This window comes from Laetiporus sulphureus (genome assembly GCF_001632365.1).
Source record: "Laetiporus sulphureus 93-53 unplaced genomic scaffold LAESUscaffold_28, whole genome shotgun sequence".
NCBI classification, from domain to species: Eukaryota; Fungi; Basidiomycota; class Agaricomycetes; order Polyporales; family Laetiporaceae; genus Laetiporus; species Laetiporus sulphureus.
Genome location: NW_024468537.1, coordinates 158,712 through 186,374, shown reverse-complemented (window position 1 = coordinate 186,374; position 27,663 = coordinate 158,712). Strand labels below are relative to the sequence as shown.

General features: G+C 50.0%; 12 protein-coding genes and 1 non-coding gene across 13 annotated transcripts; 7 read left to right on the top strand and 6 right to left on the bottom strand.

The window, feature by feature from the left end:
• Positions 1-1,326: 1,326 nt before the first annotated feature.
• Positions 1,327-2,678, top strand: LAESUDRAFT_715138 (uncharacterized protein; the record flags this gene model as incomplete). The annotated part of the gene is made up of 4 exons (XM_040907119.1): positions 1,327-1,413; positions 1,473-1,530; positions 1,625-1,835; positions 1,910-2,678. 4 exons carry the CDS (start codon positions 1,327-1,329, stop codon positions 2,676-2,678), a joined length of 1,125 nt encoding a protein of 374 aa, XP_040762837.1.
• A 605-nt stretch (positions 2,679-3,283) lies between these two features.
• On the bottom strand, positions 3,284-4,903 carry LAESUDRAFT_656752 (uncharacterized protein; the record flags this gene model as incomplete). The annotated part of the gene is made up of 1 exon (XM_040904640.1): positions 3,284-4,903. One exon carries the CDS (start codon positions 4,901-4,903, stop codon positions 3,284-3,286), a length of 1,620 nt encoding a protein of 539 aa, XP_040762836.1.
• Positions 4,904-5,954: 1,051 nt separating this feature from the next.
• On the top strand, positions 5,955-6,517 carry LAESUDRAFT_727348 (uncharacterized protein). The gene has a single exon (XM_040909204.1). It carries the CDS (start codon positions 6,002-6,004, stop codon positions 6,356-6,358), a length of 357 nt encoding a protein of 118 aa, XP_040762835.1. The 5' UTR covers positions 5,955-6,001; the 3' UTR covers positions 6,359-6,517.
• Positions 6,334-7,432, top strand: LAESUDRAFT_744057 (small heat shock protein). The gene is made up of 3 exons (XM_040911288.1): positions 6,334-6,590; positions 6,654-6,873; positions 6,933-7,432. The coding sequence occupies exons 1-3, from the start codon at positions 6,427-6,429 to the stop codon at positions 7,029-7,031; spliced, it is 483 nt and encodes a 160-aa protein (XP_040762834.1). The 5' UTR covers positions 6,334-6,426; the 3' UTR covers positions 7,032-7,432.
• Positions 7,433-7,457: 25 nt separating this feature from the next.
• Positions 7,458-9,526, top strand: LAESUDRAFT_727345 (uncharacterized protein). Its single transcript, XM_040909203.1, has 9 exons — positions 7,458-7,736; positions 7,799-8,130; positions 8,183-8,428; positions 8,495-8,560; positions 8,622-8,882; positions 8,940-8,967; positions 9,024-9,078; positions 9,148-9,222; positions 9,289-9,526. The coding sequence occupies exons 1-8, from the start codon at positions 7,507-7,509 to the stop codon at positions 9,181-9,183; spliced, it is 1,254 nt and encodes a 417-aa protein (XP_040762833.1). The 5' UTR covers positions 7,458-7,506; the 3' UTR covers positions 9,184-9,222; positions 9,289-9,526.
• A 2,480-nt stretch (positions 9,527-12,006) lies between these two features.
• On the top strand, positions 12,007-14,053 carry LAESUDRAFT_727343 (uncharacterized protein). The gene is made up of 3 exons (XM_040909202.1): positions 12,007-12,409; positions 12,469-13,029; positions 13,085-14,053. The coding sequence occupies exons 1-3, from the start codon at positions 12,067-12,069 to the stop codon at positions 13,741-13,743; spliced, it is 1,563 nt and encodes a 520-aa protein (XP_040762832.1). The 5' UTR covers positions 12,007-12,066; the 3' UTR covers positions 13,744-14,053.
• A 530-nt stretch (positions 14,054-14,583) lies between these two features.
• Positions 14,584-15,924, bottom strand: LAESUDRAFT_760542 (aconitase; the record flags this gene model as incomplete). Its single annotated transcript, XM_040912758.1, has 6 exons — positions 14,584-15,132; positions 15,176-15,225; positions 15,288-15,353; positions 15,409-15,550; positions 15,603-15,781; positions 15,840-15,924. The coding sequence occupies 6 exons, from the start codon at positions 15,922-15,924 to the stop codon at positions 14,584-14,586; spliced, it is 1,071 nt and encodes a 356-aa protein (XP_040762831.1).
• A 1,791-nt stretch (positions 15,925-17,715) lies between these two features.
• Positions 17,716-18,316, bottom strand: LAESUDRAFT_715133 (uncharacterized protein; the record flags this gene model as incomplete). The annotated part of the gene is made up of 3 exons (XM_040907118.1): positions 17,716-17,830; positions 17,892-17,977; positions 18,035-18,316. 3 exons carry the CDS (start codon positions 18,314-18,316, stop codon positions 17,716-17,718), a joined length of 483 nt encoding a protein of 160 aa, XP_040762830.1.
• Positions 18,317-19,015: 699 nt separating this feature from the next.
• LAESUDRAFT_702670 (uncharacterized protein) lies at positions 19,016-19,743 on the bottom strand (the record flags this gene model as incomplete). Its single annotated transcript, XM_040906496.1, has 4 exons — positions 19,634-19,743; positions 19,549-19,576; positions 19,376-19,486; positions 19,016-19,300 (listed from the first exon to the last, which is right to left on the bottom strand). A coding segment is annotated over exon 4 (231 nt), but the record flags the coding sequence as incomplete, so codon positions are not given.
• Positions 19,238-19,575, bottom strand: LAESUDRAFT_656729 (uncharacterized protein; the record flags this gene model as incomplete). Its single annotated transcript, XM_040904637.1, has 3 exons — positions 19,238-19,300; positions 19,376-19,486; positions 19,549-19,575. Coding segments are annotated over 3 exons (201 nt in total), but the record flags the coding sequence as incomplete, so codon positions are not given.
• Positions 19,744-20,642: 899 nt separating the features above from the next.
• On the bottom strand, positions 20,643-22,359 carry LAESUDRAFT_656763 (uncharacterized protein; the record flags this gene model as incomplete). The annotated part of the gene is made up of 6 exons (XM_040904641.1): positions 20,643-20,951; positions 21,021-21,368; positions 21,427-21,594; positions 21,652-21,986; positions 22,046-22,112; positions 22,168-22,359. The coding sequence occupies 6 exons, from the start codon at positions 22,357-22,359 to the stop codon at positions 20,643-20,645; spliced, it is 1,419 nt and encodes a 472-aa protein (XP_040762827.1).
• A 1,631-nt stretch (positions 22,360-23,990) lies between these two features.
• LAESUDRAFT_715131 (uncharacterized protein) lies at positions 23,991-26,629 on the top strand (the record flags this gene model as incomplete). Its single annotated transcript, XM_040907117.1, has 19 exons — positions 23,991-24,036; positions 24,101-24,130; positions 24,177-24,271; positions 24,334-24,354; positions 24,453-24,473; positions 24,586-24,587; positions 24,721-24,778; positions 24,871-24,942; positions 25,070-25,206; positions 25,255-25,409; positions 25,464-25,490; positions 25,541-25,554; positions 25,614-25,739; positions 25,861-25,985; positions 26,019-26,046; positions 26,229-26,258; positions 26,315-26,328; positions 26,376-26,513; positions 26,536-26,629. The coding sequence occupies 19 exons, from the start codon at positions 23,991-23,993 to the stop codon at positions 26,627-26,629; spliced, it is 1,233 nt and encodes a 410-aa protein (XP_040762826.1).
• A 28-nt stretch (positions 26,630-26,657) lies between these two features.
• LAESUDRAFT_t61 lies at positions 26,658-26,751 on the top strand. The gene has a single exon. It is a non-coding gene; the product is annotated as a tRNA-Leu (tRNA).
• The last annotated feature ends 912 nt before the right edge of the window (positions 26,752-27,663 follow it).

Sequence of the window (27,663 nt, the reverse complement as noted above, 5' to 3'; positions counted from 1 at the left end):
ACTGTGTCCCGTTTTCTGGTTTTCTGTGGAAGTTGCTCAGAGCGGCCTAGGAACCTCTACCTATGATGAGAGACCCAGTGTCGATTTCTCAATGTCGAAGACCGTCCGCTCGACGCTTCTTCTTGTTGCGGAACGTTTTCGTCAGTAACGATTGCTCAGCTTTGACTTTCCCTTTTGGCCAATGCACAGACCATTGAAATTGATCTGACAGTGCTGAACGACCCGTCCCAATCGGATGTGGAACACATCTAGAATACGTCGACTGCATTATGTGGTGTTGTCTTCTCGTGCTGAATATTCGCACACGCATATGGTCCTCGCGAACGCCGACAAGTGGTTGCCGGACGTGATAGTGAACGCGATCGGTAATATCCCCATCTTTGACATCGGTGACCACGCTCGCATTTTCCAGCATTGAGACTTGCAATGACGGGTCAAAGCATTCTGGCCTTTTGGTTCTGACGAGATTATATCTCTATCATAATGAGTCTCATGTTGCTCATCGCCGACCAATGCCGTTAGTGCTCTCTATGTCACGCAAATACACAGTGTTTCCTCACGTGCTCGTCGTGCTTTTTAGCAGCTACTTTCCAATCAAATACTTGACTTTGTATCTTGATACAAAGGAGCATCTTCCGGTTTCCTATGCTACGGTTGACCTTCATCAATGTGTGTGTGTGTGTGTGGGTGTCATCGCGCCGCAGTGCTCTACGAGATATCAAGATCAGATTCAAAGTGCCATTAATACCCCGTTTTCAATCCCCCCTCCCACTCAGGACGCTGTGAATTATGGCAACGCGCAAGTTTGGAATGCACTACAAAGGCAGGTAGCTCGCGCTGCCTACTCAGAGCTTCATAAACGCATATACGGCTGCCTATCATAAATAAAAAGGTAAGAATTAGCCTCTCTTGCAGAGTTGATACAAGCAAGAGCATGTTCGTCTGGATCAATCCGCTGGAGAAAACGTCAGCACGTCATTTTCAGTCCAGTACTTGATACTCTATAATCCCTTGTGCTGTATGTCTGCGAAGCTAAGGATTATGAAAAGCGCGAAAATTCTCCTCGGGAATCTCGAGAGTCGTCGGTCCATTAACCATTGGACATGCCGCTGAACAGTGTTTGACGCGAATATCCGCGTGACCGCGTTGATCTCGTGACCGCGTTTCGCGGACCCTGAATTCAAACACCGCGCCTTACTCGAGAACAAGACCACAAGACCAACGACTCCATGTTAGCCCTCCTGCCGCCCGTATCGTCAGTTCCCCTCCGTCCCTATCCATTCTTGAGCTCGTACTGTTTCACTACTGAAATTGGGTCAGTGCACAATGGCCGACAGCACAAGATCTAGCGCCACGCAGAGCAATTGGCCCAGCAATTTAGGACAGTCTGATGCTGGAAGCGGAGGTGGTCTTGTGTGTACTTATAGTACTACTACTCTTTGGCCAAAATATTGACCGACCGGCGCCCATAGGCGCGTTCGCTTATGGTGGCACGCCGATCAATGCGATCAGGTTCCGGGACGTCCACAGGTACGAGTGCAATGGCAGATATGGCTGTAGCGTCGATTTACTCGTCGTCCGATGCTAATATTTCTTAATTATATTTATTGTGCGCTTGAAGCAGGCTCGTCTAGACCCGTCTTCCGGCGCAACCACATCACAACTATTGACCGGAAGGCACTCTGTGAGTTGCACGAGAAAGACCCGACTCTCACGCATAAGGAGCTTGGGGAGCTATATGGCATCAAGCGAAGCACGGTGACCAAGCTGCTGAAGCACAAGAAGAGATGGCTTGAGTCTACGCAGTTTCCGACATACAAGGCCAAGCGCAAGAGGTATGGGACTACCTCCACAACATGCATCTCATACTGCGCAGTTGCTCATGTAGTCCGCGTTCTGTGTGCCACAGTTCAATCAAGTTCGATTACGTCGAGAACAAACTCAACAGATGGCTCGTCAAGGAAGCAGCGGACATAGAGCTCACCGACGCCTTCCTGCGCGAGCACGCGCGGCGACTTGCGGAGGACTCGGGCCGGATGGGCAAGGACATGCGTTTCAGCAATGACTGGCTACAGGGCTTCAAGGACCGGTACGGCATCCGTCGCAAGCACATGTACATCAATACAAAGAAGCCGCGCAAGATCAAGGCGCAGGCGTTCAACCTGCTCTACGCGCTCGGCCTGCCGTCGAACTACAAGCCGCGGTATGTGACGATAAGGAATGAGAAGGACGTGCTGGCGGAGCTGCCAGACACTTTGCCGCCGATGGATCCGGAACCAGGGGAGGATCCGTCGGCCCGCTCCTCGGAGGCTGCTTCATCTACTTCGACTTCTGCTGCAGAATCGACACAGCCGAGCGGATCTACCCCACCCAGCGCGACGGCAGGTACGTCCACCGCGTCCTTGACATCCGCTGTTATCACTGCATCCGAGAATACCGGCCGTGAATCAGGCGCGAATACGACCACTCAGTCTTCTTCCAGCGATCACAATCCAGCGACCGCGTGCACGATCGCCGAGGCGGACAAGATTATGAACAGACTTATGCGCTTTTTTGACGCGAACGGAGGCATGATTACGGAGGCGCAGCGGGAGTCGTTCGGATCCATGGCCGCTGCCTTGCAGGCGAAAGAGTCCGAGATGGTGACTTCGTCCAGTCGAGCACCCGCCGCACTTTGACTGGTCTGCCGCTGGGCCCCGGTGGGCGCAGAACTCTGCTGTTGTGATGGGTGCTGGGCACTTATCTCACGTTCAATATTATGGTACAGGAAAGTTATACATCCCGTAGGATCCTGAAGCTGCTGTCTAAACAATGGCCTCATGAATTCCTCGGATCAAATTCTGTATAAATGAGTCGGCTTTGGGGGAATTCGTCACATCGTTCACGAAACGTATATTCCGCCGGTGAGTATTTGCCAAGTGCTTGAGGACAGTCGCGAACAAAGTATTTGTGACCCCACTTTCTTCTAGTCGCATTCTATTCCAGTGCATTGCACTTATCAACATTGTTATAGACATAAGTTATTGAGTTGTAGATAAGTGTGACATTGACCTGGGATGATTGGCGTACGCATATGCGGAAAATGGAAAGGGAATTAGAATTAGAACCCCGGGATCTCGTCGCGGAAGCATATCGTGGCCTACCAAATCTCAGATCAAAGAATATTGCTTCCGCCCTTCACGGATGTCGACGAACCTTGGATATCCTGGATAGCTGCATTCTGTCTACATTATTGATGCTCACGTACACTTTCGGGCCGTCGAATTAAACAAACATTGATGAATCATTCATCCAGCTCATCCTCCTGCTCGTCGTCAGCCACGGACGCTTCTCTCGCATCCTTCGATCCACCCGCAAGACCCGACTGTACAATATCAACAGCAGCTTCGATAGCAGCGCGGGACATGCGCGGCATCGCGCCCGGACGAAGGAGAGGGTGATGTTTGGGCTCGAGCTCTGCCTCTTCATCCTCACTCTCTTCTGCCTCTGCCTCTACCCCCACTTCATCCCCACCCTCCTGCGCACCCTCCACATCGCCAGACTCGTCCTCGGACTCAGAATCGCTCGTCGCAGAGCCATAGTCCGATCCTGAGTCAGCGACAAAGTCCGAATCGTTTTCGTCTTCGTCATCTTCATCCACCGCAGGAGCAGCGCTGGCAGTCGCTGCAGTAGCACCACCATTCTCGTCCGTCCGACTCTCTGGAATGCTCTGCCGGCTGAAAAGATATTTGTGCCGCTTTACCCACCGCGCGATGCTCTCCTGCTCCTTTCCATCGATCATTCCGAAGTCCACCTCGACCACCCTCGGCTCCTCGTCCTCGCCCTCACCCTCACCCTCGACCATCTTTGTACCCTCCACCCTCCTCAAAATTACCGAGCACGTTTTTCCCGTGGCACTGATCGTCCTCACTCCCTCCACCTTGCTCTCGCCCTCTCCCTCAGTCTTCGCAATATCCTTCAGAGCGAAAAACTCCGCCGGCTTCCCGTCCCACAGCACGCCCTCGCTCAGGAACCACAACGTCCCCGGCTTCGCGCCGCGATACGCCTCCACGCCCGCGATTCCCTCTCCAGCGCCGGCGGCTGACCCGCCGGGCAGCGCGCTCCGAAACACGTCTGTGGACGGCTCGAGCGTCGGAATGGGGAGGAAGGAGAGGAAGCTGCGCAGCAGCGGGAGCGCGGACGTGCCTTTGGGATGCGCAGTCGTCTGTGGTGCGGGCGCAGCGTGGTGGGCGGTCGTGCTGAGCCCTGCAGGTGTCGCATCGAGGCCGAACACGACGGGAGGGGCGGGCTCCTTCTCTCGCTCGACCTTGCTGCCCGCGGCAGGGACGTCACTCGGCATGAGCACGACGCTCCAATGCGGCTTGGTCTTGCCGCGCGTGGGGAGGAGGAACGCGCGCCGGAACGCGGAAAGCGGCATCGGTGAGTACTCGATCGCATGGGTAGTAAGATTCGTCAGGCGGAGGGTGTTCTGGTGGATCGTGATGTCAGCTTTCTTGCGGATGGGCGAGGTCAGCGAGAGCGCGTGGAGAGTGAAGAGCGGGGGATCGTCGGAGGGGGGCTCGCTTTCCTCGGAGGTTTTTGCACGTTTAGGCTGCGAGCTGGAGGAGGAAGCGGCAGTGTCATCGTCGTCGCGCGCACGTTTCCGGCTGTCGGTGCCATTCGTCTTCCCTGGCGAGGTGCTGATCAGTGTCTCTACCAGCTCAGCGGCGGTTTTCTGCGCGGATTCCCAGGCGGAACGAGTGTTGTCGGTTAAATGAGGGGGACATGATCCGCCGAGGACGAATCTGAGGAATGCATCCACAAGGTATATGGTCTCGTCGGGCAGTGCGTTAAGTTGGCTCTGTAGATCGAACGGGGCGGTCTGGGAGAGCATCGTGAAATAATCCTCGCCGAAAAGCGCCATGTTAAGCGGACGTTAGTGCTGAGGGGCGGTCGGGTATGTCGTCCAATGCACTTGCTGTACTTGATGAGTCTGCTTCAGGGGCAACCTGAAATAGGTTGATGTTAGATCGAGCTCACGCGCGAACGAGTCCAAGAGAAAGTGTCTGAGAGCAACAATAGAGAATGCGGAACAAGCCGTAACAACTTTAGCATTCTCATGAGGCGACACATGACGCTCGCATATTTAGTTTTCTGCCGACTTTTCTGAGGTGGCGCAGTGATTCAAGAAATACACGTAGTGGCTGTCGTCAACCGTGGCACCCACATAGAAAATGAAACAATGCGTCGGTTGTAAACTGATAAGAACCCCGTATATAGCTTTCGGCACTGAACATCCCGCTGCGTCTGAGGTCCTCAAATTTTGCCGCACAGCTTTGGCGGGAAGGATAGAGATCAATTCGACAAACGCACCGTCTAATTGTTTGCAAATGCAAGACGCCTCTGAATTAAAAAAAAGAGGGGGTATGTCGGAAACACAACAAGCAGCAGCAGTGGCAATGGGAAGGAAGGAGGCCAGGAGTGCTTGCTGGCGGCGGTTGCCTTCAGGCGCCACAATCGCGTCGCGTGTTTCTGCCACGTCGCACGTGCTCTCCCACGCTGGTAGGCAGCGAGGGACGCAATTTATCAAGGTGGGAAATTGTGTGCGAATGTCGACTGATTTCTTACACATGTGACAAATATTTGTAACTATGGCATTTCATGCTGAAAATGTTTTACTTTGGCTGTGAATGTGAACTATTTGCCATTTAAATGCTACATTGGCAAACCTTTGCCACAAATGTACATCAGCCGACATTCCCACACTATTTTCCACATTGATAAATCGCATCGCGTCTGCCGTGGGTGGCACGCTATCCTCGCCGTTCGCAGTGGCGAACACCCTCTTCCTCCCTGTCGCCTGCCTCTCACAACCTCGGTAAACTTAGCGGGTCACCATTCTCTCTGAAATCCGCGAAATGATAAATGAGAACAAAGGTCGAGGGACTCTGCTCGGACAGCTGATAGGACTCTACCTTGGTCGTTGACACTCCATCTGAATTAGCGGGTACTACGATACAATATGTTTGTTCACCAAGGCTGCCTTCCGTGGCTTCTAGCTGCTTCCTGCACCTTGTGTGGCTTACTGCTGTGCTGGTCTCGAAGGGTAGAACAACAGCGAAAGTCACCGAAATCAGACATTCCATGTATGGTGCGCGCCCGCTGCCTGAATTTTCCCTGCCTTTCTGGATTTTGCTGGGCATCACTGGACAGCGGCCGCGTGCTACGTTCTAGACAGTCTCTGTCTCTTCGCGAACGTTCGCTCGCTGATACCGGCCATGACGTCTGCGTCCACATCGCTCGCGGCCTCGAGGTATATAATCCCCTCGCCCATCCGCTTCTGCTCTTCAATACAAAACAAATAAAAATAATTTGCTGAGACACTCGCTACGCTTCGCTCTACTTCACTCTATAAGCTCTTCTTCCTTCGCGACCGCAAGACTCGACATGTCCCTCTCGACATTCTTCTACGAGCCTTTCTATTCCCTCGCCGACTTTGACCGCCTGTTCGACGAGGCGTTCTCCGCTCGTGCTGGCTCGCATGGCTCTTCGCAGAACGGCGACCGCCAGGTGCAGAGGCAGGATGGGTCGCCGCGATTCCTTCGCCCAAGGTACGTATCTGCTGCTAATCCACTTGTTGTCGTCGAGCTTCGTACTTACTCTCTGCAATGTAGGATGGACGTTCACGAAAACACTGAACACAACCTCGTGACTGCGACGTTCGAGCTGCCTGGGCTCAACAAAGAGAACGTGCAGATCGACGTCCACAACGGCGCCCTGACCGTCTCGGGCGAGTCAAAGATCTCCTCCGAGCGTGATGAGCATGGTTACGCCATTCGCGAGCGCCGCTATGGCAAGTTCCAGCGCGCAATCCCGCTGCCCCAAGGCATCAAGGTAAGCACTGCCTCTCTTTCCCGTGCTTTCTCGACGGTGGACTGACTGAGCGTGTGCAGAGCGACGACATAAAGGCATCGATGGACAACGGCGTGTTGACCGTGACGTATCCGAAGACGACGCCTGACCAGGCGCCGAAGAAAATCACCATCTCTTGAAGTTCAATGGAAGGATTGGGATCTGGAACACTCAAGATAATGTTCATCCGCCATCTTTGAGTACCGTATTGCAGCGTCGAAAGTAATTCGTGTTCTGCCTTATTCGAGTCTCAAGCGCGCTGTTGTGCGAATGTGAGTGTAGGCTAGCATCGGAGACGTGAAGGCATTTCTGTCCACCATGTTTATCGGTTTGTAAACCAACGCGCTATGTATTGGCCTAGTACTCGGTGACGATAGGTCCCACTGAGAGGGTTGCACCATGTCTGAAAGGTGGCCACATAGAATGTATTTTCCATTGCGACGGAGTCAACACGTGTCCATCCAATATTGCCCATTTTATGTGGGGAAATAGCTACTAAAGGCTCACTTATAATTACTTATATGCTAGAGTGTGGTCAGTGATCTCCAGTTATCGCCGCCTCTTAGCGCCTAACCAGTGACATTACTCGACTTGGTCTTCAATCAGCAGGTCAACATGACTGAATCGCATCACCAGCAGCCATGGCCTTACTATCTAGTGGGCTCGACACTGCCACAGGCATTGCGTCTTGCTCGCTGCCAGGTGCAGCGACCGTTTCACCGCCCGGTTGATGAGATTCCCAGCGAAAGCGACGTTATAGAACAAGCACCGACTCGCGAGGAGGAACGTATTTTGGCTACAAATGCCGCCGTTGTCTCCGATTTAGAGGGACTCTATAGTTGGCTGTAAGCATTGACCTTGTGCATAATCTGATGAGGGTGAACTCAGAGAAGGAAGGACGATGCAGAAATAAGGACAGGACCTCGCGGTCGAGTAAGCTAACTCCCATCGAAACGTGGCGCTTCCGATCCTCGCTATATCGAACATGGCTACTGACAACCATGGAGGGACATGGGTCAGGTCATCCGAGTCTTGAATTTGATGATAACTTCAAGATCGTTGAGAGTTCCTACATGGCTCTCGCGGAGGCTGAGGGGCCATGCCTTGAGAGGCAACGTATGTTCTTGGACACTTTCACATCCTCGGAGCTTCAGCAAATACGCGAGGTGGCGACGTTTTTGAAGAGTCTGGGATTTTGGGCCATGGGGGCTGATGGTAACACCTCATGTATCGACACTTGTCCGTAAGCTTTCTAACTCGATCTCCTTCCGCTGCTTAAGGACGATTCCAGATGACTGGGGTGGGATCTTCCTGTATTGTGGTCCTCGAGCCATCCTGCGTGCGTACGAAGAACGCACCATTGGATCAACAATCACCGTCGGCGGTGTGCTAAATGATGACGGGCCTACAAAGGGCTTTTTATGGAAATCCCTGAAGAAAATTTTGGATAAGCGGAACGTATCAATCTCAGAGAACCTCCAGTCTATGCCCGTGAATAGTTTTATTCTCGATACTAGGAACGGAAGATACGACAGGTGTACGTCTGAACTTGTTGTGTCCACAAGCTGGCAGCCTGGCACTATCTAAGCATTATTCTCGCCAGGTTCAAGTTGCAGTTCAATGACAAGTTTAGATGGTCTTGGAGCACAACATCTCTACAACGAAACAAGTATGTTGCTTCTTAATCGTTGTCGCCAGTTGTTTCCATTCAAAACGTCGCGCTCGAATAGACTGGGATTACCTCGAAGGCGTCATCGGTCTTGACTTTCAATTCTATCTTCCTCTTGAACTGAGGCGGAATCCCGCGGAGCGTGGTCTAGGACAGGCTGTGAGCAAAATCAATCGTGGCTCCCGGCTAATGCAAGAGATGTTCGCCAGCAAGAGCGAGAAATATCGTAACTGGTCCGAAGACAAATGGGTCTGCGGAGATTGCATTCAAATGTTCATCGTGGACACTATACCGTTCTGGCGGCTGGATCAGAAACGTGCAGGTCGGATGATAAGTGATAATCGCATTCATGATCGGTGTTAACCTCGAGGACTGACAGCGGGAGAGACGATCCAACCAGATTGTCGGTGAGTAAGAACGTACTATTGCATTACTGGCACTTTGTCTAATGTGAAACGCACAGCTCGGGATACACGTGCAATCTACAGCAAGACATGGCGCACGCAAAGAAGTTCAATGTAAGCTTCGTTCTGTACTGCGTACCGATAGAACTCTCTCGTGCTGATACGCCTGTGTGCGTTCGCTAGCATTTGTGTGAGCCGCTGGATCAGGCTTCTGCGTGATAACTCGGGTGTCACTCACAAGCTGCATTTTCGGAAAGCGTGGGTGTCATATGCCGTTGAGCTCGATGTCTTCGCTGGCTGAGCATTTTTCCATGATCGATGTAGCGAGCACTCTGCAAGGCCCTGAAACACACCATCTTTCCTGTCATATCAAGGATCTATACTGCATAGTGTGCAATCTATACAATTGGAAAGCAAAGAATCCTTCTGATTTTGGAGAAATTGTTCTATCGAGTAGTGCTAGCTGTCCGATTTATGCACGGCGAAGCTTTGCTTCATTCATCTTCTCGCACTGTACTCCACAGCATCACGTTCTATATGATGATTATCTGCTTTGCGGGACTACAACAACCAGCATCCGAAGATTTTAGCCTTCAGCGCGTCGACGTCGTTGAACGATAAAGCCTTAAGGTATCGACTCCGCGCGGCCATCTCACGCTATGTGAGTCATTGACATTGTTCTCTTCGACGCTATCACGACCATCGGTGGTTACAACCTCCCTAAGCAAACCAGAGTCAGCCACCGTCGACATGTCGTTTCCATAACTTCTACTAAATGATCGCGATTGTGGGCAAGTTCATATAATATATCCAAATTTCGGCATGCGATCTTCCCATGTTCCTTGGGTCTCCATGACTGGACGATTGTAGCTTTTGTGTCGGGGTTACAACATTGGATGGATTTTGGTAAGCGTGACTTTACATAATGTGGTTATTCATTTCGTGTTCGCTAATCGGCCATTGCAGCGTGCAGGCGCAGTATGAATATAAACCAATCAAAATAAATTGTCATCAGCCTATAAAGGAGTATGCTCGCGCATCTGATTTGTGCTAAATCGAATGTGGAACGTACTGCCTGCTGGATGGTTCCGGTTGTGGTTGACACTATGCCGTTCATCGGGCATAAGTATGCTTGGTTCCGAACTTCTCAAGAAATTAAGATGCCCTGCCAGTGAGTATGGGCGTAGGCCGAATTTAAAGACAAAGGGGATCAAGACGGCTTTGAACAATAGAAGTAACAGCAAGTGATCAAGACGTTGATCCTTAGCATGAAAAAGCAGCAGGTACATGCCACTGTGGTGGCCATACAACCTGAAGGTATGTATTTTTCATCTACTAGTCCGGTGATATGAAACGCCGGACCCACAGGGAAACCAGGCTGGCGTGGAGAACAAGCATTTCAGGGTGCAACAGTACGCGCTCTTCAGTCCCTCGAGAGTCGAGAGCCTCCATGCTTAGTTCGCCTTTTCACATCATGGAGTCCCCAGGGGCTGCTTGACCCCGGGCCGTGGCTCTTCGCCCTCTTCTCCTCACTCAATACCACCTCGCGAACCAAGGACAGATGATTGTATCTCCTTTCGCCTTCACCTACCTGCTCCTCGGCTATGATGACGGCATCATCGAAATCGTCACTATCTGGACGGGCGTGCGGCTCGCCGCCCGACTGGAAGATGTACGCGCAATATAGTTCATTCCAAACCTCGCTGGCGTGCTCCTCGTCAACGTGCTGCCGTGGAGCAACTGAATTGGACTGCTGTACGCGCAGTGGCTGACAAGTGCGTGTTTGGGGTATATGTGACATCCGGTGTGTGTAATCTGCGCTTATTCACCGTGGGAACAGGCGTTGGCACGACGGGGTTTGTGTTCAACTTCGTGCTCTCGAGCTCGCTCTCTCGGCTGTCGAGCGTCGTGGCGGGACACACGAAGCGTGCTCATCGCGTACTGTTTTGGCAACACCTTGGGACCGTTTATGTGGCAAGAGAAGTACAAGCCACGGCGAACTGGCCACCCTTCGACTGGCTTTCATCACCATCTCTTTGGCGCTTATGGTCGCCGGTGCAGGAACCACGTCTCATAGACAATTGTCGACCTCTGCTACCTCGCTTGCCCGCTTCCCCTCCTGATCATCCGACTCCTGAATCCTCCTTGCATCCGAGAACGAGCGATGCAATGCCGAGCCACCCGATGATACGTATAACGATGTGTACATAATGGTCCCTGCGAGAATGGGATGCCTGTAGAGCGGAAGTTAGATAAGGTTAGTCTGTGTGGTTCCATAGGCCGGATCTCTACTGATGCGCGTATCTGCTGTTCACGAATTCTCAGACTTGACGGACATCCAGAACTGTGGTTTCTGATATGTCCTGTGATGTACGTAATTCCGTTGATGCCGTGTCTACATTGCCGCTCTTGCTTCAGCGTACAGGTTTGTAGACGTACAGCCGCTATCGCAACGATGCGTATTGTATATTGATTGAGGACTGCGCAGGCATCTTTGATCTTATTTATTGGATAATCCATCCGCGTCCGTGCTCACGAAGCGAACCGCGCTTATGTACGTGTGCAAGCCCTGAGCCCCGTCCACATCTGTGCAAATATGGTGTCGGTCTCTCAGTTTCGGCGCGTCTCTTTAAGGTAGAACACAAATGAGCACACCTTCCACAGAAGATTACTCGTTCGATTCCGCATGCCAGCATGTCTGTGGGTTCTTACATAGCATCTTCCATTCCTGGAATTGCTGTGCCCGACGGCATGCCAATGCACGGGCATAGCATTGCCACGAGAAGCCCGTATGCGGTGCATTCTCAGATCGAGCATCCCGACTTGGTTCAAATTGGATCTGCGACTCTTATCGCAGAATCAAATTGAGGTGAAAATTGGGGTAAGGTACGGTGTCGTGCGGTTGTCTTCTATTCCAGAAGGACATAGCTTCCGAATTCAATGTATCCAGAACGAGTCGATGCAGTGCAAAAATTATGACCAGCATCATACAGCTCGTAGTTATATGCGCAGCACTCTCTTACTAGGGAGCTCTGCCCTCTGCTTGTTCTTGCCAGCCTTATAATCCATTGCATCTCGAGAAGCCATTCGACGCTCCACATCATGCTCCTCGCTCTCGTGCTTGTTAACTACTTCAATCAGCGCTCAGTCGCCGCACCCATCGCCGACGTTCGGTCCATCGGGGACATTTCCCCATCTTGCGATAAACTCGGCGACTGTCGAACGCTCCTGAGTATCGTATCCAGTTGCATCGCCACCATCGTCGCATGCGTCTGGACTGCTGTTCACCCCGACATTCCGCCGTACGGAGAGGACCCCTGGTTTCAGAAGCTTCGCCGCATATGGTTCACCATTAGTGCCATCATTGCATCGGAGATCTACATTTACATAGCGGCGTGTCAATACTTGAAAGCTCGTAAAATATCTCAGATGAATGAGTTCAAAGGTAATATGCAGTCCTTTCAGTTGAAGCTTCCTTAGGTTAACATTGAGACCTTCTGGCAGAGCATGGTTGGACGACTACTCATGGCTTCTTTGTTCTGATGGGAGGTTTTGAGCTATGCAACCCCTCAACACACAGCACAGAGCAGCTCAACGCCGACGACCTTATCAACCTCATCAACTCAAACAAAATGGACTTCCTATATATATCGGAGGTAGAAATCCAAGACAAAAGCAAAGCGAATTGGCTGTCTAAAACGGCCGCAGTCGTTCAGACTTTCTGGTTTATGCTGCAGGTTCTCGTCCGTTTCATTGAAGGCCTCCCCATCACGGAACTAGAGATTTTTACGGCCAGTTTCACAATCATGGCAATCGCTATGTATGCATTATGGTTGAGGAAGCCGTTCTGCATCGATGTACCAATTGTGCTTCATAAACAGCCGAAAGCTATTACAGTCGCAATGGATACTCCGGGCAATATTGCGAATGTGGCGGATGCACCGAATCTGAATGGAATAGTGGAGGAGGGAGATTGCTCTTATGACGAATTCGAGCTTGGTCTATGGGACAGTGATTTGCGGCGCTTTACTAAAGTGCAGTCACACCCCGGGCCGAGGACATCAGGCGAGCACTCTATTTTGACTACGACTGTACAGCAGAGCTCACACAGATCTCTTAGGACATTGCCACTCCGTTCAACTTGAGGAAAGGACGTGCTTGCAAAACTTGCTTCATCCGCTGAAAGTAGTCTGGAACGCGGCATGCGAATTCATTCGCAATAAGTATCACAAACGGATTGAGAACATTCGAGGCACGAAAAACTTGTTCTATCGTGGGCTGCTGTATGCAGTATTGGCAGTCATTTTGTTGTTATCAATCATCATACGGGGCCCTGTGCGGTTTATCTTCGGTCAACCTCGTCGTGAAGACTGGTGGCATGCCGCCTCAATAGGGAGTCACAACGGCTTCGACTTCTCCATATTCCGATCTGTATTCAATGCGTCCTGTGTAGTTGCGGTGCCTGCTATGATTTTCGGAACCATCCATTGCACTGCGTGGTTCTCCGATTTTCCAACGGTCATAGAGCAATACCTTTGGCGAATACTGTCGCTTGTGATCACTTGTTCTCCTGCCCTTGAGGTGTCTATATTCTTTATCATGACACGTTCAACTGGAACAGCGATAGTTGTCCTAGGGACGTTTTCAGGTCTCGTCATTCCCCTATTATACGTTGTCTCCCGACTCATCCTCCTTGTCCTCGCATTTACCACTCTCCGCGCCCTTCCTCCCGGTGCATACAAAGCCATCTCTTGGGTAGAATTCATTCCGCACCTCTAGGTACCACAGCATTCCACTCCATGTTTGTACTTGGCCCAACATATCCATTCTCCGTCACCATCTCAGTACGTTCTTACTTGTCTCGGACTATATACTGTTTCGTACCTCGCTTTGCCCTTGCCGCGAAAATCTCATGATTATTCGCACTCAAGCTAGTCATTTTGGAACGCCGAGTGACAGGCCTGGTGTGATAAATGCCTCCTTGTACGACCAGCAGCGAATCGTCGAAGTCGAGTCTGCTCATCCGCTACAGCGCATGCGGAGCAACCTCAGCGACACAAACGTCAGGTTCGTCAAGACCAACCAGAACCACGCACGCGAAAGTCCTGTCGCAAGTCACCGCCACCAGCCACAACCAGCGATCGCGCCTTTCCCCGGTCCCGGACAACGTTGAGGTAGCGAAGCGATTGCAGGAGACATACTCTGGCTCGCTCATCGTGCATCTGCAAGCTTACATTGTGTATTGTGCTAGACTCACCATAATGATGTATTGCAAATGTAGCACAGTATAGCCGCTGGGTAGCAAAAATCTTGACTTGCAAATGCGAGGTATCTTGTCCTCTCTTGTTAATGGTGGCTACAGAGGCGGTTACAAACGGCTTTTTCGACGGCAAACAGATCAGTCGAAGGACTCACACTGGGCCACATTCAAATATTCAACGTCAACTCGAAGAGACCTCCTCACAGGCACCACCACTCGCCCAATCTCAACGATGAGAGACTATCGCAAACGTTCGTTCGTTCTAGCTTTATACACAGCTTGCATACGACGGACAGAGAGACAAAACAAAGCAGAATAATGAAAAAAAAATCAGATACACTTGCAACAGTACTAGCAACCTAATCACCCATGCGATACTTCTTCCCCATACCTCGCCATTCTACGCCAGCGTCCGCGTCGGTCCACGCGTCTATTGTTGTGCCTTGGCCTTCGCGTGCGCGGCCATCTGCAATAAACCAGTGAGCAGACGATCGGACCGCGAGAGGATAGGAATGGACATACCAGGTTAAGCGCAGAGCCCCCTTGAACCGTTCAATCTGTCCCGCATTGAAGCTATGCGCAAGAGGAATCTCATCCTTCGATCCATCCTTATGCTTAAGCTCGAGCGTCAGGTTCTTGCCACGCTGGAAATCCTGCAGGCCGAGGATCGACACCCGGTTGTCGGGCTGCACCTTGTCGTAGTCGGCCGGGTTCGCGAATGTCAACGCGAGCATACCCTGCTTTTTCAAGTTTTTCTCGTGGATACGCGCGAACGACCGGGTGATGATTGCGAGACCGCCGAGGAAGCGCGGCTCGAGCGCAGCGTGCTCGTGCGAGGAGCCTTCGCCGGAGTTGTAATCGCCGACGACGACCCACTTGATGTTGCGGGCGAGGTAGTATGCAGCTGTCTGCGGGACACCGTCATACTCGCCAGTTGACCTGGTTCTTTACGTTGTTCGCATCGCCGTTCTCAGCATTGATGGCACCGATCAGACAGTCCTCTGTGCAGAACATGAATGAGGATATCAGAACGTGATCCAAGCAACGGCAGAGAAACACGCACGAGAGATGTTCTCAAAGTGTCCTCGGTACTTGAGCCAGGATCCACCAGCAGAGATATGATCCGCCGCTACATCCTTCCTCAATGCCCAATCTCCAATCGCATGCTCAAGAGGGGTACTCACTGCACTTGCCCTTGACTTTGATGAGAATGAAGAGGTCCTCAGCGGCCCTACCATCCCATGGCGCGAAGGGCTTCAGTGTCTGGAGACGGTCGGTCTTCGGGTCGATCGTAAACCGAACGCTGGCAATTTCCTTCCGGGGAGGCTGAAATGTGTTCTACCCGGGTCATAACCCTTGGCGGGAGCTTCTTACCGACGGGGTCGCTGAACTTTAACGGCTTGCCATCTGAGCCAGTAAGGGTGTCTGTGAGGGGGGTTGAAGCGGAGGTCACCCGCGAACGGAACGCAGTCACAATGTCGGGGGAGGCAACGAAGGCGTGGGTTGCGGGGTTGGCGTCGTTACGGCCCGTGAAGTTACGGTTGTACGAAGTAATGACTGGGCGGGGACAAGTTCAGATACCAATTTCATTACCGTCTAAGCAACAGATACTTACTGGAGTTCTTCTCGCTCTTCTTGACGTCCCGTCTGTCCCACTGACCAATGCAAGGATCGCACGCATCGTTGCCATATCCGTGCATGAAAACGACTCGAGACACGACCCTTGTACTCGACGATGGCACCAGCCACCGCCCTTGACAGTGAGAGTGAGAGTGCCTGCAACCTTGAGGATGACATCTGTGAGCGAAGATCAGCAGATGGCAGGGACATGAATATAAAATATTTGCCTTTGGGGGTCTTCCAGCCGCTGATCCCACTTGAGCTCCCGACTCGGAGGCAGCCTAGCCAAGACGTCGATGGCATCCGCACCACCGACACCGCAGGCGACCACACCGAGACCACCCGCGTTGGGCGTGTGCGAGTCCGTACGGCCGTACCAATCATAAGTCCACCGAGGAATGCATAGTTCTCGAGGATGATTTGGTGAATGATACCAGAGCCGGGATCCAGAAATCGAGACTGTCACCGCAGACATGAAGCAATTTGCGCATGTGGCAAATGCTTAGCAAATGTCGACAGGTTTTTTGCCTTTGTGATCTCAATTTGCTATGGTTCCTTCCCACATTCCATATTAAGTATTTGCATAATAATATGTTAGAGGCAGAAATTTAAAATCATATATTTTAAGAAATGACACCATTTTCAAACTCACCAAATACATTTAGAATTTGAGCGCTGTTGAATGTAATCATACATTTTGAATTTCAAACTATGACATGTATAAAATATCCAGTAGCAGATGAAGGTGTAATTACGGTGAATGACTTTCATTCTAGTAATCTTGGCTAGAATGACTTCAGTAGGGAAGTAGAATGTAGGCATAATCACACCTTCATCTGCTACTGGATATTTTATACATGTCATAGTTTGAAATTCAAAAATGTATGATTACATTCAACAGCACTCAAATTCTAAATGTATTTGGTGAGTTTGAAAATGGTGTCATTTCTTAAATATATGATATTAAATTTCTGCCTCCAACATATTATATGCAAATACTTAATACGGAATGTGGGAAGGAACCGTAGCAAATTGAGATCACAAAGGCAAAAAGCCTGTCGACATTTGCTAAGCATTTGCCACATGCGCAAATCGCTTCATGTCTGCGGTGTGTTACTTCGTCCGACGTTCCGAGTGACGCTGTCACGGTGAACGTCGCAGAAGGACCTCTGCCACCACTCTTACAAGAGGCACAGAGCTTCGTAGACATGCATTAACGAGATACGCTCATTTAAGCCGTATGTTGCTGTGCATTCTCTAACTTTCGAAACCGTGAGCACCATGCTGTGAAGCTGTGGCCACATCTATCCGTTGAGAGTTTCCCAAATGTGACTAAAATTTGCTTCAGGTACTTCAGTTCCGGTTTCGTCAGACTCTTGGTCAGATGGTTCTTTAATTTTGAAATGGCTGACTCAACTTATCATGGAACTTGACACTGCACTCTTAGTACCGTTAGTCAAGGGTGAAAGTCAGAAGACTCGAACATCGTTGACTCAATACTAGTCCCTCGGATTATTCTCGGTCTCAACATAGCATGCAACTTCACTCAGTGCGACTTCCCTACGATACAGTCATTATAGCTCTCATCGGCCATGTCTGGTGTCAGTTGTTCTCTCAAGGTTACCTCTACCTACAGGCTGGTGCAACATCGCAACCTTTATCCTGACTGCATCAGCAATGAGCATAAACGAGCTCTGCCTACATTAATATTTCTCGGACACTCAACGTCATTGCAATCATGAAAGGTCAACATCAACGTTCCAACGAAGCTCTACAAAGGCGGGTTTCTCATCATCGTTATCGAGCTCTCCTGCCGTTGCGAGAATTAGGGAATGCATACGTAGTCAACAGTATGATACAGTAGTCAACCCTTAGGCCTTCGTGGCTCCAGGCTGAACAATGGGAACTGTGTCGAGTACCACCTGGTTTAACAGCGATACCCTCCGCGGGTCATACTGTCCCTTGAGCTTCTCATCTTCTACAACGCTAAACGCGACCAAATGACATCAAGATCATTGTGAGGTCGAATGAGATGAATAACACGCACACGACATTGAGCGACGACTGCACATGGCTAATCTTGATCAAGTGCGTGGTGATGGTAGCCTCGTAGAATGCACCCACGGACCCGGTCTGCAGACAATTATTTCAACAAATTCTTCCAGGAGTCATATATACAAAGTAACGCACCTGGGGCACACTCTCATCGCTCGTGACGGGCACTGCTACCACGGAGTCGAACTTAACGCTCGCGCTCAGCTCACCGGCCTTCTCGCTTCGGAGCAGCGCCGCATACTGCTGGGGCGTCACCGCTTTGCCATTCACAGTGAGGCGTGCATCCCTTTTGAGGAATGCGTCAAGCGCAGCATTTAAGGCGTTCTCCGTGGTAGCGGTGTAGATGTTCTTGATACCCTGCTCAACCCAGTCGGTGAGGGCTACCGGGATGATGGGGCCACCGGGGTTCGTAGTCATGTTCGTGAGTGGTTTCAGTGTGCGTGTGCGGATGCGGGTGGGGTGGGGGGTTGCAACTTCGTCTCGGTGTCACCTACCCTGCTTTTATAATATTCTGCTGTGGTCAAAGGCGCCCACATTGGCAATTGGACATCCCTCATATGCGTTAGATCCACCGCCGGAGGTCACCAGTACAGCGAGAATTCGAACTGTGGCAGTGGTGAGCGTACGTGTGTTTCACCGTCCCGCCGGTGGTGCTCTCTGTGCATATGCTCTCAGGGAACACGTCAGCTTCAGTGGGCATCATCGACAGGAATAATGTTGGCGCAGACGAATGGCACTTAGGTTCACGGTAGCGGTGGGAGCAGCGCGGGAAAGTGGACAATGTTCTTGCTCGTGCTGATGCGCCACTATGTCGCCAGACGCCCAGCTAAGCTGTGCGCAGACGCGTGTGGCGCTCGGAGCTCCTGATACCGAACTCCAGCTGCAACAGTTGCTTTATTACTGATTGATGTGCACCATGGGCATCGTCGACAGCGGCTCGCTGATATTTCCGTCCTCGTAAATGAGTCAGAGGCCAGGCGGCCATCAGATAGCCTTGTTGGGCTCACCCGTTGTCCGGCGTGATCCAGCCTGTCGTGGCAAGTGGTTAACTCTCTATCGTTAGACAAAACATTTGTCACAAGGATCGAACATAGAGCGAGACGCCGTGATCAAGGCATGTTTTGTTAGCGACTGAGGCTGCACAGCGCGCTGTTACAGTGCATAGTAGTCGGTCCGGTGCAGCATTGTTAGCGTCGATGATGGTGAGCTCTGTCAATGTCAGGGCGATGGAAGCTGCGAATTGGTCTTGCATTAGTTTTGCACCAGGCTCGAACATGCAGAGGTAAACCGTAAGTAATGATACAGAGATTATCGTCCTGCAGCCAGCACCAGGCATGTCTACTCGCATTCAGGATGCTTGGTATAAAACATATTCTGCACGCGCTGGCGGTCAACTGACACCTAGATAAGCGGGTCGGTGACATGTGCCCATTCAGGCTCAGCTATGCGAAAAGAAATACCTGCAGATGCACGTACGCTTGGACAACGACAGTTTAAGCCTCTGCTGTGCTTGTGTGCCTGGCTCGTCCTGCAATCCGGTGAATTGCAATCGAATACCTCCCCCGAGTAATATCGGCCATGGAAGTGCTGTTGGCATGCAAGAATTTGCACGGTCAGGCTTCGCCAGGAGTATGGAAAATGAACTGTACCTGACAGCCTCTATAGTAGTCACCTATGCTACGGGAAAAAAATCAGGGAAAACGAGTGGTCGGAGCAGGTAACAAGCTCGCTCACTATTCATATTCGCACATGTTCAAGTGACCGGTAAGAAGGGAAACGAAAAAAAGCGGAGGGACGAAGCCGGATTTGCGCTGTCTGAGAGAGCAAAGATAGAAACACCAAGGTCCACAGCCGTTTATGACATACTGGGCCTACGTGAGGATGGGGCAAAGTCGGCGCCCTAACCATTCCTAGCAGCGAACTGGATCGTAGAAGCTGCCCATGACCGTAAGATCCGTTGTAGCCGGCCATTGAGTTGTCTGCGCCGGGAGCTCCGAGATGAGCTAGTTGGTTCTCGAAGATACCAGAGAAGATGAATTATGATATAGAAGTTCGTCGCTGGCAGCGCGCTGATCGACCATTATGGCGGTAAATTCCGGTGCTTCTTCATTCAAAACGTTTGCATGGAGTGAGGATCGAGGTGTTACTTCATCTGTTCACCCTGCAGCTCATAGCGACACATTCGTCGCACAAGGTGCAAGATTTTCAAGCACGTGCATGCCACGGACGTTGCATTATGGTCGGCCAATGCTGCACATTCGCTGAATCGTGGCTATGCTAGCACAGCATCAGAGCAGAAGATCGAGGGTGATGAGTATGAAGCACACGGATGGCCAGAATCTATTGAGAAGCACACGCACATCATGGGGCACGATTCCGCTGATTGCTGCAAGACCACCACGAGGATAACATGCTTCAGCTATACCGTATTAGGCATTGTGGGGTTCTCTCAAGTCTTCGAGTGAGCTCATGTTTCTGCCAGACAGGTTTCAGACTTTCAACATTTGCGGTCATATTGGATTGCTTCCTGCGCCGATATGAAACAGGTTTGCGGTCTGTTTCCTTAATTACAGCGCTGGACGGTAAAGATGTAAACGCAAAGGCTGGACCGCAAGTAATAGGCTTGTTTCTTCCCACGTCCAGGCATGCACACTTTGGTAATCTGCACACGACTCTAGACGCGCTGGCATTTGACATGTGAACGAGGATGTGTAAAAGCCCCCCTTTAAGCATGACTGCAGCATCAAGTCTTCTCCCACAAGGCAGCGCGTTGTGCGTTCACTTGCCGTACGACGAACCGCACCTCATTCTGGGGGTCTGAAACCCATTGGCCCTGCGCACACCCGTCAGAGCAACCATCAGAACATGCATATACGCGCACCTCCCAAAACATGCCGTCCATCGCAAGCCTCCGGAGGCGATCCGGACAGCTAACAATGAACTCTCGAGCCTGATCTGTATCCAAGAAAACGCGACTGCGCTTGGCATTGCGCGTCTCGATGCGGATGGTGTGCAAGTTGCGCAGCGAAGTAAACAGCTCGGGTAAATGATGCTGTGGAATGATCGCAGAGGATTATCGTAGGTTTCAGCGGCACGTGCGTACACTGCGCACCTCACTCACCAGCAAGTCGCCTGATATTGCGATTGCGAGCTCCTCCAGATTCTCACAGCAGCTACACAGATGGCGAAGGGCTTTTCTGCCGACAAATGCCTTATCCATCCTTAGGATGCGGAGGACCTTCGCGTGTTTATGCGACAGATGGGCGAGAAGACCATCGAAGTTGACACTCGAGCCTCTGTCTTCCTCCGTACACACGAGACGCAGCTCGACGAGCGGTGCATGCTCAATTACCATGCGAGTCCATTTACAGAGACGTGTGGCATGCTTCGCATTATTCACAGGTGTGTATCTCACAGTGAGGGATCGCAGGTGGTCAAGACGAGGAGATTTTGGCGGTTGCCGGAGTTGCTGTACGACGCACCAGAAGATCAGATGATGATCGCAAGCCGCTATAACGAGTTCGTACCAAATAGTACCGCAAGTCAAGTGAGACCAAAGAGGTCATTTCTTCCAGAAATGTGAAGACATCGAAATCCGTGAGAGAATAAGACAATCCGAGCGAGAGAGCCTCGATTTTGAACAGATGAGGGACGAATGAACGGAGGACGCCTGGTGTAATTGAGCCGCAATTATCCTGCCCGATATTGTGAATTGGACAGCTTCGAATTCTGAAGCGTGACTGCAAACCTACCACAAGGTGCAAGCCTCGCAGTGAGCTTGTTAGCTTTCCGAGCCAGTTGGGCAAGAGCTGCAGAATCGCGCGTGTCGGATTCTGAATGCACAGTGCCTTCAGACCTGAGATATGCACGAGCCCAGGAGCATGTACGTCATCCGTGCATGACGTATTGACACTGAGATTCTGCAGTAGTGGGAGAGTAGGTAGTAGTGGCAAGACATTGGTGAGGAGATCTTGATGATAAATTCTCGGTGTCAATATCACCGTCGTCAGGTTATGCCAACATTTAAATGCTTCCTCGAGGTGTTTTGAGAGTGGATTCAGAGGAAACGGTCGAGGAGAGGGGTAGCCTTTTGTGCAAATACCATCGTGAGTTTCGCTCCGTAGAGACAACAATGCTATTATGCACCACTCAGCTCAAAACAAAGGACATGCTTCGCATTCCTCGGGATACAAGCCGAGTGAAGAATGCCTTGCTTTGAGTTTTATGAGCGACATTGGAGTCCCACTGCGAAGATACGGGATGCTTACTGAGAAGTCGTCTCTTCTTCTTAGGTCAAGCACATTTGTACTAGCCGGGGAGAGCGTGACCTCTCTGTACAATATCCTTGAAACTGCCTCGGCGAAAGCATGGTTGACCAGGGAGCAATTAAATAGAGTACGGGTGTCATAGCGGAGAATGTCGAAAATGCGGATTATCATGTCATATATTGCCCATTCCATCGAGTGCAGAAGTTAATGCAACTATCAGAATGACAATTGTGAGTTGTCGAAGCCGAAGAACATGAATAGTTATACTACTAATATTGATCGCAGAGCGTCGCGTTTACTGCAGGCAATGATGTTTGCGTCCGCGTCGTCACGGTATGAGGGAGAAATGTTCTGGCTATTGGTCTCCTTTAGCGGTGTCGTCTCAGTAATGTAACCTGAATTTCTGCAACTTTGGAATAGTTATAGAAGATGCACAGCGTGAACAAGTGGTACACCACTGTGAGAGAGCTTCGATGTTCACGAATCGGTCGGGCGCTCAAGTCGGATTGATGCTGATGGCTTCGATCACGTGCCGAACCTCTCTTAAAAATACTATTTGGTGACCGACGTATCGCGCTACAGGAATCAGGATAACGGTCGAAAGCGAGGCTATGTGTGGGACGAGGGGGATGCTTCGGATAAGGTGGGGTATGTCTGTAGATGGACGCCCTAAGACGTGCTATAGCCTATTAGGGAGCTGCGAAGCGTCACGTGCTGCACTGTCTGCGTTCAGGATGGTAGTCCGGACTCAGTACGCACCGCAGACATGAAGCGATTTGCGCATGTGGCAAATGCTTAGCAAATGTCGACAGGTTTTTTGCCTTTGTGATCTCAATTTGCTACGGTTCCTTCCCACATTCCGTATTAAGTATTTGCATATAATATGTTGGAGGCAGAAATTTAATATCATATATTTAAGAAATGACACCATTTTCAAACTCACCAAATACATTTAGAATTTGAGTGCTGTTGAATGTAATTATACATTTTTGAATTTCAAACTATGACATGTATAAAATATCCAGTAGCAGATGAAGGTGTGATTATGCCTACATTCTACTTCCCTACTGAAGTCATTCTAGCCAAGATTACTAGAATGAAAGTCATTCACCGTAATTACACCTTCATCTGCTACTGGATATTTTATACATGTCATAGTTTGAAATTCAAAATGTATGATTACATTCAACAGCGCTCAAATTCTAAATGTATTTGGTGAGTTTGAAAATGGTGTCATTTCTTAAAATATATGATTTTTAATTTCTGCCTCTAACATATTATTATGCAAATACTTAATATGGAATGTGGGAAGGAACCGCAGCAAATTGAGATCACAAAGGCAAAAAACCTGTCAACATTTGCTAAGCATTTGTCACATGCGCAAATTGCTTCATGTCTGCAGTGACGCCAACTGTCTCTCAGGATCATGCAGAGCGTGCTACACAAACTCATTCCAAAGCTTGAAATTTGAACGCCTTATCCAGTACTATCTTTGCGTAGCTTGCCATACCGAAAGCAGCGATTGTGTGCGTTGAGTTCGTCTAAATGTTGCCGGTGAGATTTTGGCACAGCTGGCGCTGCTTTTCGCACGTCATCGCGCTATGATAGGCAGCTGCTACGGATGATTTCTGCGTAAGGTCTGATGCATACTTCGATAGTGTTATCTGTGACTTACGTCTTCTAGAAGACGTCTACGAAAGCCTTCCGTTATCCGTGGACGCTCGGGCAGCTTATCAATGAATGCCACCATGCCCAGCTCCAGATGTCATAAGAGTGGACGTCCAATGGAGGGTCTTCTTTGGCTGCTGTGTCACTCACACACGATGTCCACATCCGATGTCGCGTCCGGCCAATTCAAGCCTTTGCTAAGTGAGAATGCAGGATAAAGGACAACCGTCTACTTCACAGTTTACTGACTGATTGCATTGAACAGATGAGAGCGTCGGATACGGCGTCGTCATTGGTATAATTCATCTACTATGATAAAATCTCAGACTAATGCTGCATAGGCGTCGGATTCTTTTTCGCAGCACTCATGCTTCTATTGACTACGTTGCAACGCAAATTCTCTGACTTCTCTCCTTCTTCTTCCGAGGAATTCAGCGTCCGTATCTTCCGCCTCTCCAGTACTGGATGTAGCTCTGATAAGCTCTCTTCGCCTGCTAGAGCGCTTCTAGGAGCGTAAAGGTAAGCACAAAAAGTGTCTGTCATGGATTCTTGTCTAACGGTCCCTGGAAGCCGGGTCTCGTATGCTGTGGCATGTGAGTTACATCAGTCCTGATTAGATAGAACTCATCGGTTGCAGCGTAAGCGCATGGACTTGGAGCGCAACACTTCTGCAGTCTAGCACGTCAGCTTATCAATTTGGTCAGTATCGCTCTCTCGTCATTATTTCGTCTATTGATCTCCTGATCGCAGGTGTGAGTGGCCCTTGGGGAGAGAAATAACCGCGCATAGCGCGGTATACAAATAAATGTACAAAAAAAAAGGGGGAGAGAAATGTATTCTTTCTATGGATAATTACGAAGCTTTGTAACCACGAACAGTTGATAGGTGGTACGGAGTCGGAGGTACAATTCAGCTTGCATTCTTCGCAATGGTAGCAGCAAAGGTAAAGATGAACGCAAACGGCGCACACATGTTCTTGGAGGTGATCATCTCTTAGTTGACACTACAGTTCATATTAACTTACCAAACGAACAGATCGCAAAGGCCCGATTCGGTACAAGCGTGCACGTACTCTTCACGTTTTATGGCTTCGTATGCATACTGGTGGTGTGTGGATCCCTCCTGCGTGTGTTTTCCTCACTGTCAAATTATATGCGTATCTCATTCCTTCTTTCTGTCCACCTCTATCAGTCGGAGGAGCTGTGACAGTCAACGCTCTGACCGGCATGAATAGCATCGCTGCTTGCTTCTGCTCCTGATCGGCATCGCCGTGTACGTGGTTTTCGGCGGACTCCACGCTACATTCATGTGCGACTGGGCACACACCATCATTCTGTTCATCATAATATCTCTCTTTGCTGGTCATGTCTAGTAAGTCCATCAACGGTCATGATCAATCAGATGCTCACGAATGTTCAGCGGTACCTCTCCAGAGACAGGGGGTGTCGGCGCCCTGTATGACCTCCTCGTGCAGGCAGGGATTGATGCGCCTGTCATTGATAACCAGGACGGCAGCTACCTCACTATGAAGTCGAGCCAGGACATGGTCTTTAGAGCAGCGGCGATGTTATCAGGTGCCGTGGTCTGCCAACGTGACGTAGATATCAGTTTGTGCTGATTATCTATAGGTTTTGCCGGGGTATTTTGCGATCAAGGTGAGCACTTTGCTAACGTGTCTCAAATAATGACATATGACCTGCAATAGGATATTGGCAATGGGTGAGTATCTTGAATCTAGCCGATATAAGACATCAGTATTAACGCGATAACGGTTACAGGCAATCGCCATCGCTCCTCAATCTACGATTAAGGCCTATGTCAATGGAATATTTTTCGCAATATCGTCGTGTGAGCTCACGCTCATGTCTCACGATCGTGCGACAGATGTCGGTAGGGCTGTCATGGTTCGCTGTCCCTTGGGCTTTTGCTTCATGCCTTGGACTGTCTGATCGCGCGCTGGTCACCAATGTATGCATTCCACTTTCCTGGGCATCCAACATCGTTTGAAATCTGTTTCACGTTTAGCCGAAGTTCCCGACATACCCGCATCGTCTCTCGGCGTCTCAAGTGAGCGCTGGTCTTGCCGCGCCTGCTGCTACCGTTGTTGTGATGGGCGAGGGAGGTGCTATTGCTATACAATTGGTTGTATCGTAAGTACTTCTGCTTCTCGTTCACCTTATCAGCAGCAAGCTCAAAGGTGTCAGCATGGCTGTAAGCGTGCCTCAAGATACCGCCAGCATCTATCGCACCTACTTTCGACAGACACGAGTAGTGCCGAGATAGTGTGCATCTCGCACCACTTTATCTGCATATGGGCCGTGTGGGCAGGAGCATGGGCTACCATTGCAAGTCGATCCTTTTCGCCGTAGCTTTCGTTTCTAACTTGTGCTTAGCTAAACGCAGCGAGCATCGACCTTGGGTGGGTGAGTATACCATCTCCTTCCGATATCATTATTGAGGACTAACCTGTATTATCCAGCTGTTCTATGTGCAGTGCGTTGCAGTTTTATATCAGCGTCCCCTACACTGTCTAACCTCAGATGTAGAGGCGTCGTCCTGAATTCGGCAGTCATTCCGATAGCGCTAGATGAACGGTACATTCTGCACTATTTGGGAGCCGAGAACTGGAACTATGGCCATTGCGCTTGGCGTAGTATCATTATTTCACAGGAAGTAACGTGTATTTGATGAATCAAATAGTATGTCCGTGTTTGTGCTGGTCAACAAAGGATTGTGTGCAGGAGAAACCGAGCGAGCAGCTTCCAAGGAGGGCAGCAAATTCAAACGCTCATGATAGAAAACATAAAGAGAAAATTGCAAACGGTGAGATGGCCGAGCGGTCTAAGGCGCCAGACTAAGGTTCATTCACATGTTATCTGGTCCGAAAGGGCGTGGGTTCAAATCCCACTCTCATCATAGCTTTTTCATTTTGAAAAAGCTTTCGATTTTGAGTATATTTTGCGTCACAAACATCCCATTGCATTTGAGCAGAAGATTGCAATATGCATGATGGTTTTTGTCAGAACATTGATTATACTTTGCAACAGCATGTTACTCCATAATCAATCAATCACATTCACATCAACTGTCTGTTACAGTTTCAGCACTTCATGGTCACGTGACCGTTTACGTTGCATGTGACACTTACTATTTATGGTTCATAGGTCTGGTGGACATATTTTAGGGTTAGCAGTTTTTCGTTTTCACGATTAGACTCACTCTGATATTTGCAATCCAGACTTCGTTCCACAGCAGACATGATGTGATTTATCAATGTGGGAAATTGTGTGTGAATGTCGACTGATTTCTTACACATGCAACAAATATTTGCAACCATGGCATTTCATGTTGAAAACATTTCCTTTTGGCTGCAAATGTGCGCTTTTTGCCGTTTAAATGCTACATTGGCAAACCTTTATCACAAGTGTAAGACATCAGCCGACATTCCCACACTATTTTTCACATTTTTAAATCGCATCATGTCTGCCGTGTTCTAGGTTTTCTATTTCACCTACGCTTTTCTTAGCTCGCCAATTACCTGGCTCGCAGCAGCTAAGCTCCAGTGTTTCATCTATCTTTAGGATATCGGACCCCCCTGTACTAGTACCCCAGACTATAGGTCTGTGACTAAATAAGGGGCACGGATCACGGAGAGAAGACTAACCTCTTCCTCCTTGTTTCTAAGATCTGTTCTTTTACTAGAACCTATCACAAACTTAGGATGCAGAGCGCTGACTAAGCCTATGACCTAATGATCAGACACTTACTGACTGTTGTCGAGGTAAGGATGGACACAAAGATTATCAAGGTAGAGCAAGGCCTTTTCAA